This window comes from Andrographis paniculata, unplaced genomic scaffold (genome assembly GCF_009805555.1).
Source record: "Andrographis paniculata isolate CXL003 unplaced genomic scaffold, ASM980555v1 Contig69END, whole genome shotgun sequence".
In the NCBI taxonomy this organism is placed as follows: Eukaryota; Viridiplantae; Streptophyta; class Magnoliopsida; order Lamiales; family Acanthaceae; genus Andrographis; species Andrographis paniculata.
The window spans coordinates 5,800,064-5,810,916 of record NW_026137605.1 but is presented as its reverse complement, the minus strand read 5'-3'; the positions used below and the strand labels follow the sequence as shown (position 1 = coordinate 5,810,916).

Below are 10,853 nucleotides of genomic sequence, written 5' to 3'. Positions count from 1 at the left end.
TTATTATATCTAATCAAATAATATTATATATTTTTATTTTTATTTTGCATAAATATTATTTAATAATATTAAAATGTTAATTAATTTATTTAAAATGTTTATTATTTTTAAGATCAAATAATAAAAAATTTAATTTAATTTATTCATATAATATTTAAAGTATTTTTAAAATTAAATATATAAAAGTAATAAAATATTTGATATTTTTTATAAATTTAAAAAATTATAAAAATTATATAATAAAATTTAAAGAAAATATTATTGACCCTCAAAAATAAAGTGTTACTGCAAAAAAAAATAAAATAAAATATATATATATATATATATATATAATATAGAGGTATGTGTTGGGATGGTCTAGAATTTAGAAAAGCCCATATGTCCGCCCGGAGAAGAAATTTATGGCTTCTGACTGACACTACAGTTATTCGTCGGAATAGCGTTTCGGCCTGCTCTGCACCGGCCTCTCTCTTTCTCTCTCTGTCTCGCTCTCACCAAATCCTCAATTGATTCTCCGCACCTTTATCGGTTGTTTAAAAAATGGCGCGCTTACCTATACTCCAGTTCGAAGAAAATATTGCGGAAACGGTGGAGAAAAATCCTGTCGTCGTTATAATCGGAGAAACCGGTTCCGGTAAAAGCACGCAACTTTGTCAAATTCTTCATCGAAGAGGTTACACAAAATCCGGTTGTATAGCTGTTACTCAGCCGCGTCGTGTGGCTGCCGTTTCAGTATCTCGGTAATTTTCTCAAGTTCATATTTAGGTCTTTTTGTGCTCGATTTGCGTGTGATAAGAGTACGAAGCATACGGTGCTACTTTTTTTATTTGGTAATTACGATGTAGTAATTTAATCCTACCGTTAATGATTTCCGCACTCTGAAATTGGAACCTCAGTGATAATAATGCTTTTTCCTACACTTTTCCTGAGTTTTAACTACAGCTGATGGTAGGCGACCTATATCCTCCATGAAATTTTTTGGATGTTTATCAACGGTCAATAGCAGCATATGTTTGGAATTAGGCACTCTCTTATATAATGTACATTTGACATCTCTTGTGCACTTTATTAGAAGAAAATGGCTCCCTAATTCATTTCCTGAGGAATTTCAATACAGTGGCACACAATATATATGTGTTAGAAATGAGAGGTCATACTTTTCCATTGATAAAAAGAATGGGGAATAAGTGCAACATTAATTTAAGAATAGTTTTGAACTCTACTACATTTTCTTACTTATTGTATAGGCAACACATTTGTTTATTTTTTACTGCAAATTCTAAATGAAATGACACATTGCACGCAGTAGTCTATGTTACAAATGAGTCTTTAATAATATGGGAAGAAAGTCAAGAATTTGGTAACCTCAGTAACTGGGAATTTTACTAGGTAATTTGTTGGGATGGTATCCTATTTCTAAATACAAAGGAAAGATGGCAGTTACCAATTTTTTGAAATTCGGATTTTTATTTATTCTTTATTGTATTCTTTTGTTGTTGCGGATATTATGACTCTTGAGAAAATTGTGTTTGCTTATCTGTAGTTTATTGTTTATTTTGTTTTTATGCATAGGCGTGTTGCACAGGAGCTCAATGTTAATCTTGGGGAGGAAGTAGGATATGCCATACGCTTTGAAGATCGAACTTCAGAGAAAACACTTATCAAGTAATGTGACTTTACAAAAATGAAGAAATAACACTTCTATTCTTATTTTTTTTCTAGATGTGGTAAAATGAATACTAGATACCATTGCTAGTACTAACTGGTCAGTGAGTAAATATGCAGATACCTAACAGATGGAGTTCTTCTTCGTGAAAGTCTTTCCAATCCAGAGTTGAGCAACTACTCAGTCATTATATTGGATGAAGCTCATGAGAGGAGCTTGAACACGTAAATTATTGTTCTTTTTCTTGTAATCACTTGCCCTGTGCGATAAAAATGGCTGGAGAAAATTGGCATTTCACATTTTTCTTGAATTTTGGACCTGGTTGATATTTCTGTATAGCATTGAGAAGTCTCAAATGGTTTTTCTGTGTTATTTGTATGCTTTTGCTAGCCTTTTTTTCTTTTTTCCCAGTTATCATTGGTATAAGATGTTAATTTGATGTGTGGTAATCTTTGGGTAGGGATATATTGCTTGGATTGATGAAACGCTTGATTAAGTTACGGCTATCCAATTTAAAGGTCCTAGTCACTTCAGCTACTCTGGATGGTGAAAAAGTATCCAAATTCTTCTCTGGTTGCCCAATCGTTAATGTCCCTGGGAAGTTGTTCCCCGTTGAGATAAAATATAGCCCAGAAAGGCCCAAAAATTATCTTGAAGCTTCCTTAAAAACTGCCATTGGTATGGGTCAGCTTTGTGCAGGCTTGTCACTTTACATACTGGTTGTCCAGAGCAGTGAGGTGCCTCATCATTGCTTTGGCACATTTTCTTATAATGTGGTTGTCCATTTACATGGCTGTTGCATTTTTATTTGTAGATATACACATTCAAGAACCTGAAGGTGATATCTTAATTTTCATGACTGGACAGGTTAAATCTCTTTGTTGTCCTTTAAGATGATCTGCTTTTGGCATCATGCTATCGTACCATCATGCCATTGTTACTGTTATATGTAATAGGTATTAGTTGACGACTCTTGTAGGATGATATAGAGAAATTGGTCTCGAAATTGGAAGAAAGAATCCAAAACTTGGAGGAAGGTTCTTGTATGGATGCTATAATTCTTCCACTTCATGGGTCTTTACCTCCTGAATTGCAGGCTAGTGTTTATTTTTTCTTTTTCATATTATACATGAAATTTCCTCTTAGACTTCCTAATAATTTATTTCTTGCAATTGATTATGCTGTTATAACAATGTTTGCTGGCATAGCACTCAATACAGAAAGCACCAGATGATAGATGCAGCACATGGTGCATTTGATTGCGATACTAGTTCAGCGCATGAAGTATCTTTTTGTGATATTTAGATAGTATCAAGTCTTATACATTTCATCCTCAGCCAGTCTTTTCTGTTTACCTATTTTTTACGTTTTTGTTACATTTCTGCTTTTAGTTTGTGACTGTACAAGTTACAAATACTCTTTATTATGAAGCAAGCTTTTCTATTTATGTAATGCTTGGGGTTGTGTAATTTTCTATTGCTGTTCTCTTACGTCTACATAATATTTGCAGGTCCGTGTCTTCAGTCCTCCACCTCCCAATTGCCGTCGGATTATAGTTTCTACAAACATAGCTGAGACTTCTTTGACTGTTGATGGTGTAGTGTGAGTGGCTTGGTTTTCTTCAATTTTAGTGGAATTTCTGTAGTATATATATCTACATTAAGAAGTCTATACAACTCATTATCCATCTTGGAGATTATCAAAACTGATATCTCAAATGTGAGGATGGATCCTATTGTCAAATCATTTGGCTTGGTTTTCTTCTCCTAATGATCACTATAATGCTGGATACTAAAACATATTTACATGATTACTTTTTCTTGGGGCCTGTAGATACATATATGCCATGCGCTAAAGGAGAGAATTCAATTATTTTACATTTTTTGAGAATAGTTGTAACTTCCATGCTATTGGTTTCCAATCAGTAATGTCTTGCTGGTTTTGAACAATTTTTTGTTTGAATTGCAGGTATGTAATTGACTGTGGTTTCGTGAAGCAACGGCAGTACAATCCATCAACTGGCATGTATTCTCTTGATGTTGTTCAAATTAGCAAGTATGAGATTTAGCCTCACATCATCCATTGTTTAGTTATTATTTTATATTTTCGGTGGGATACTACCAGTGATACCTTTTTGAGATACCATGAGTTAGGAGTCTTAATACAATTATATATATGTGGACTTCTGCTGAGTGATTTTGTTAGTGGAGTTCATCACCATGGTGATAGCAGAGTTAGGCATGTTCTCCTAGCAATTTATGCAAAGCCTGTAACCTATCCAAGCCACTCTTGCTTACTTTTACTTGATCAGGCAAGTTCCAATTCTGGGGGATTTAGACAAGGGTCAGTCCTTCACCACCACCCTAACCAACTTCTCTGTTCCTCTATGAAAATTGGAGCTGTGACCTAAATTTAATTGCTCTATTCTGCTTCCCCTTCATTATTCCTCTGCCTTGATTACATTTGAAAAATTTGCTATGTTTTCTCTAATAGAGTTTTGGCTCATAATATTTTAGGTGTGAGTAATCTATTTCCTGTTTCTTGTCTCTCCTCCACCCATGATTTGTGCTAGAACTTTGCCACTTATATTATGTGTTTCTAGAAATATGTGTTTATGCCTATTCTCAGATATCTAGTTAATTTTAGAGTGCAGGCTAATCAGCGCGCAGGAAGAGCTGGAAGAACATCCCCTGGGAAGTGCTACCGTCTGTATCCTTCTTTGGTTTACAAAGATGATTTTCTGGATGCTACAATCCCTGAAATTCAGAGATCATCTCTTGCTGGAAGTGTCCTCTATTTAAAATCATTAGACCTACCAGACATTGATATCCTCAAGTTCAATTTTCTTGACCCACCTTCCTGTAAGCCAGCCTCCCTGTATCTGTCTTCTAGTCAATATTGAGGTGTTTCCTGTCAGATTTAATCTGTAAATAGCCATATGAATGTGAAACGCTCATTTGTGTATGTTGTAGCTGAGGCTTTGGAAGATGCCTTGAAGCAGTTGTACCTCATTCATGCCATTGATGACGATGGTTCCATTACCAGTCTTGGACGAACGATGGCTGGTAAAAGAAATTCCTCTGGACCCAAAATCCTGTCCTGTCTTACTGCAATCCATTTATGTCTGATTGGTTTTTAGAGTTTTTAATGCCCCATGTTTCTCTTAAAGAGTTCTTTCTGTGGTTGTGGAACAAACTCACTTCAATAGCTGAATTATTAGAAAGTTTCCAATGCTTTTGGTACTGTATATCTAAGATATAAGTTGTGGAATACACATTACAATAGCTTAAAGCTTAAATCAAATGATCATTCCAAAGTAGCACTATAGAATATCCAAAACAAGCTACAATTCCAGTTATTACCCATTTATGGATTGTATAGAGCATTACTCCACCTGCTGTTGCGCTCATTTTCTCTGAAAATTTTGAAATATATAGAAATACTTATGTGCTGATGCTAGAAAAGCTAATTTATGCATGCAATTACCCTGCCCATTTTACAAGTTGAAATGTCTTTCTTGTGCAGAACTTCCACTGGAGCCGTCACTGTCAAGGACCTTGCTAGAGGCAAATGAGTATGGTTGCCTCTCTGATGCTTTGACAGTTGTTGCAATGTTATCTGCAGAAACTACATTGCTTTTAGGCCAAAGGTATGTCTCTAGTGTATTATGTTCATATTTTATTCTTTAGGTATGCACTTGTGTATATTTGTGTCACATAGTTCACATTCATTAAAAAATTGCACGATCAATAATCCTGTTTTTGCACAAATACGGATGTTACTTGCTCATTACTAAAATCATTATTCACAACTTTTGTAGGATTCACAATTCTTGGGTTTGTTTGTTTAGTATTTTAGTTTGGATTTTTTTTTTTTCTATTTTTTATGTGAGGTATAGAGAATTGTGGAGTTTATATATATAAAAAAGGAAGAATTTGTTGAATGTAGACTTTTGTGAAAGAATATAATATATATTATATATATTGGGAATCGTATCGAAAAAAAATTATTTGGAAGAACAAAGCCCTTGTGTCTTTAATGAGAAAAGTGATGATTTGAGTATAGTGTCTAATTGTTGAGATTTTTTTTTTTCATAGATATTTTAGTTAAGAGATTTGGTAGTTATTATTCAGACATATCCACTATAGATTATTATTATTTTCGTCTATCCCTTTTGTACCATACCTATAAATAAACCTTGAATTTATTATTCATAAACAACTCATTAATTTTCCAAAATATAAAGAGTCATATTTTTCTCGGGTACATATTGGACTAGATTTCTTGAATCTAAGATCGTTTGCCACTTCAAAAATATCAAAGCTACATCTGAAAATATTGAACACATTTTGTGGCATCCGATCACCGGATATTCCGGCGACAATATAGTGGGAATATTTCCAACCTATTGGTTCGGTCTTTGACCATCTATCTAAAGTTTGTGCCTATTTGCGTTTAACTTTTAGGGTTCAGCGCCATTTGGTCAAAATGCTAATATCTTAGTTTAGTGTATCGCTGTGACAACTGATTGCCGGTGCCACCTCTACCAGAAACTTCAATGTAGCTCTGTTGCTACGGACAATTTTCGGTGCTAAATTAGGATTTGTAGTGGCGGTAATGCCCGCGATCTCCAGTTGTAGTTGAGGTACTAAGCTCTAAGAAATTAGGGTTTTGGCCAAATTTAGGGTTTTTTTATTGTGGCTGTGCGCTACCCTAAGAAATTGAACTCTACTAAGTAGAAACTCTAGATAGATGGTCGAAGACTGAACTGAAAACTTGATTATAATTGGAAAGAAATTTGATAGACAGGCCTAAAATATTCCTAGTATGATGTCTTTATAAAAACTCTTCAATCGAACATGCCTCTACGCATTGTCGGAGTCAGCAGCAACAACACGTTGATCGGTTATTAACTAACTGTTGACCGGCTTAGGGGCTCGGACGCATTGCTTCTGACAACAACATTTGGTGGCAATGTTGTTGTCTCGGAGTCAGGAACACAGTGTTGGTGGCATTGTAGGTCGGATGCTTCATCAAAATGGGTTTGATATTTTTGGAGTGTGGTGACTTTGATATTCTCGAAGTGGTAGACGATTTCATATTGAGAGGTGGCCCTTTGGGTTCATTTTGGGTTGTAGGGATATACCTGAAGAAAAATGGTCTAGGAAAGACCAATTTTTAATCAATCAGCAATGGGTTTCATAACCTGAGGGTTTTTCTTTTTTTGTAAGTCAGTCAATTTAATCATGTTTTCCAGGTTGATAATTAGCGAATTTAATTGTGTATCAGTAAGGGCGGTGAAAAGAAGCGAAAGCACACTCCAAGTCTTCCTGATGGTTCTGGCTGGGGTGACCACATCCAGCTATTGCAAATCTATGATCTTTGGCATCAAACTGATTACAGCATAGATTGGTGTAGAGAAAACAACTTACAGGTACCTGTTTGTTTGTTTGCCAACATTTTCCCAATACATGGCTTTCGAAAAATCATATGGATATCAAGGGCGTGTTTGGTTGTATTTCCAACTATAAGCTATACCAACCTATTTTTTAAACCCAAACACACATCACAAAATATATTTATTATTTTATTTAATATATTTCCTTTAAAATTCTATTCAAAACATTACACCACAGGCACACATTATATTTTACTATTTCAAAAACTATGGGTGTGTTTACTTGTGAAATTTAGTTTCCGGTTTTATTATTCTTAACTTTTTTTCCCCCAAAAAATATTAAATTAAACATTTATTTTTTTATTTATTTTATTACACTGTAATTTAATTTTATATTCAAAACATCACATCAAACAACTATTTCAATTCAAAATCAAAACCCAAAATCAAAATTACACAAGTAAACACACCCATACTACTTTCAGCCAACCCAAGCACAACCAAAGTAGTCTTAATTTGTACTGAAATATAATCAAGAATGCACTTGTTTAAATGGTTCAAATAGTTGCTTGTGGTTCGAAATTACCTTTGTTTAAATGTCAAATTAAAACTGAATCATCCATGTCACGATTTTGATTTGGTTCCAATTCTTGTGGTTTCGGATGGAAACCACTAGTTCTGAACCCTATGTCTCATCCATTTATCTGCATGTGTTATTAAATCTCATCCATTATTTTTAATATTTTAATGAAAAAAAAAAAAGAAAAAGTCTCAAAACCACCATTTGAAACAAAAACTGACAGTTTGAGCCACCAGTTTTGGTTCCGATTTCTGTTTGAACTTCGATTTAATGATCACTAAACTTTTTTATTTTTATTGGTAGCTAAAATCTCGAAATTTTTTCTAAAAATAAAATAATACTAACAATAATAATAATAGTAAAAGGAGTTGTTAGTTTGAACAAAAAATCTGCCACTATGTGATTCTTGAAACGTGGAATCGAAGGAAAACTTTAAAATATATGATTTTTGTTATGGTTTTCTCATGTTTCCAGTTTTAACCGAAACGGTAAAATGGACGGTTCCAAATGTTGATTCGGGAACTGTTTGGACTTGCCTAGCTTTGATATTGTTAGAATGTTACTGCTATGATACATGTCCCTTTTGTTTAATAATGCTGGTAGCTTGTTCCGATTTTAGGTGAGGGGAATGAAGTTTGTCAAAGATGTCAGGAAACAGTTATCCCAAATACTGCAGAAAATTGCTAAAGGTTAAGTGCCTTTTTTTGTAAATTTCAAAATAAAATAAAGCATATTTTTAAAGATACATCTATATATATATGCGTGTGTAAACGCCTGTGTGTGTTCGCTGACATGAATGTGATTTTCTTTTTCGGAAAAGCTCTGAAAAAGACTATTCAAGTTGCATAAAAGAAAACCTTACACATATACTTTTAGTTGGCTATCCACTCCAAAAAAGAGACTCGTAACATTCTTCTTCAGAGCTGATTTGGACTTCCTTACCTTTTCTTGTAAACTGTTGGTAAACTATTCTCAGCCTGGGTTGTTTGCTTTTGATAAATTTTTTGCTCATAAAGGAACTGATTTGTCAGTTGAGCATGACAATTGTCTTGCTGTTCCATGGTTCATGGAATGGACACTTGCTCACCACTAAATGTGAAAATTCATATTTGTACAATTTCAAAGTTGCAGAATTTGTCCAACAGAATTATCTCTGCAATTAGCAGGATCGATGGATGTGAAACTTAGGAAACGCAGGGAAGAGCAAGATTACAGAGCCTTGAGAAAAGCACTGTGTATTGGTTATGGTAATCAGCTTGCCGAGCGGATGATTCGTCACAACGGCTACCGCACACTTGGCTTGAAGTCACAGTTAGTTCAGGTAGATAAATGGCTCTCATTTTAATTTGTGTATAGCTCTCTATCTACTGTAGGTCATACCTTGTGTAAAGTGTAAATTATTAGTAATTCCCATGTTTACCACTAAACGAAACCAAACCAAACTCTAAAGGCTCTGAACACTCGCAAGAGCTAAACTTTTTTCTCACTTGATTTACTGAATTTTAAAGTTGTAATTTTTGCAGGTACATCCCTCATCAGTGCTAAAACCAGATGAAGATGGAATGCTTCCAAATTATGTTATCTATCATGAACTAATCGCTACTGCTCGAGCGTACATGAGGAATGTATGTGCTGTTGAAATGCACTGGGTGAGGCCAATTCTATCAAAACTTGAGAATCTTAATGTCAACAAGCTCAGGTACACATTTTCAGCTTTTTTTTTTATCATTGGTTCGTGTAGAGCCTTTCTACCTTCAGTCTGGTCAGAAGTTTGAGATGAGATTTTGTTGTGATTTTGTGGAGCAGTGGTGGAACAAGTCGATCGCACGAACAGGCTCAAACCGAAAATTTAGAGTTGCGGAATGAAAATGTTAGTGCCAAGGCTGCAGATGACCGTGATAGCAGAATTTTGGCTGCTCGGGAACGTTTTCTTTCCCGTAAGAGGAACAAATGATTATGACATTCTATGATGTGATGCCGTCCTGTGCAGTGATGCGTGGAATTCACACTCACACTCGTTAAGGGTGCCAGTCCAGAGGACTTTGGTGGAATGTCGATTGAACTCAGCTGGTGCACAAGTAAGTGTTGTAGTAGACTACGGGTAGAATGAATGAATATTAATTGATAGGAGGATGAGGATTAATTAGCAGCGGCATGGAGTATCAGACTAGTTCAATTCAAGGTCAGTTGAGTGAGTGGTGTCTTTGTTTTGTTTTTTTATTATGACGTGAGAACCCGCAGCCACTATCCGAAAGTAGGCACGGGATAAATTCCCGACCGAGCCTAATACCCTGCAAACTAGGCCCGACAAGCAAGTCGCATTAGGCGAACTACGTGTGGCAGGTGTCTTCCTTGATTAGGCAAAGAGAGGAAGAGGGAGATGAATCATGACATGAAGTAAGTATTATTAACTCCTCATCCTACACTCGCATCTCTTGTGTTTGGCCATTTCAGAGATTGAGTGGTGTGGTGCGGTCTGGTCTGGTTTGATTTGTGTCTGACGAGACACACTTGTAGTGTTGCTCTCTCTTGCTCTTGCTCTTGCTCTTGCCATAATTCTCTATCAATGGTAAGATTATCCATCCTCTCACCTACTAATTAAATAATTACCACTACTCTTTCACACCCAAGTTGCAACCACTCTTTATAGCAGCAACTACATTACTCTCTAGGTATATATTTAGGCTTTTTCTAACGGATAAATTCTATATATATAATTATAACTTAAAATAATGCACTTAAAGTTTTTTAATATGAACCAAACACAAAGCAATTCAACACACCTTCAGAAAAGCACACCACCACTTTTGCAGTTTATCAGTTATCATCAATTATTGATTCATTGACGGGCATAATGAAATTCACCCGGCATTCAAGGTCTGCTTGAAAATCTAGTGATAATACTAATTTTGGGCATATTTTCCTAGTAAACTTTATAAGCATATGTGGTAGTTTTTAACTAAATTTGCGCTTACACTACAAAAAAATATATATTTGTAACGGAATTACGTCCTTAAATTTCACGTAGCTAACGTAATTTCATTCCTAATTCTGTCCCTAATGTCATTACTAATGGAGAAAGTAGACTTAGAGACAAAAAAATTTTTGTTACAAAAATAATTTTTTCTTATTTTTTTCTTATAGTACTAACTAATGTCATGGTAATTGTATTATAATCCTTTTTATACCATTCGATATGCCTTGGAACT

The 10,853-nt window shown here is 34.8% G+C and overlaps 1 protein-coding gene across 3 annotated transcripts; it reads left to right on the top strand.

Moving 5' to 3' along the window:
* The first annotated feature begins 342 nt into the window (after positions 1-342).
* Positions 343-10,182, top strand: LOC127263762 (probable pre-mRNA-splicing factor ATP-dependent RNA helicase DEAH4). Of its 3 annotated transcripts, XM_051292966.1 has the most exons (18): positions 343-740; positions 1,573-1,665; positions 1,786-1,890; positions 2,127-2,344; positions 2,481-2,533; positions 2,646-2,762; positions 3,177-3,268; positions 3,635-3,721; positions 4,313-4,527; positions 4,639-4,731; positions 5,192-5,315; positions 6,600-6,623; positions 6,654-6,686; positions 6,956-7,100; positions 8,264-8,333; positions 8,811-8,965; positions 9,168-9,343; positions 9,451-10,182. In XM_051292966.1, the coding sequence occupies exons 1-18, from the start codon at positions 541-543 to the stop codon at positions 9,596-9,598; spliced, it is 2,148 nt and encodes a 715-aa protein (XP_051148923.1). In that variant the 5' UTR covers positions 343-540; the 3' UTR covers positions 9,599-10,182. The 3 variants fall into 3 exon arrangements, with proteins under 3 accessions (XP_051148923.1, XP_051148922.1, XP_051148924.1); XM_051292965.1 differs by having other exon boundaries at positions 6,600-6,686; XM_051292967.1 differs by lacking the exons at positions 6,600-6,623; positions 6,654-6,686.
* Positions 10,183-10,853: the final 671 nt, after the last annotated feature.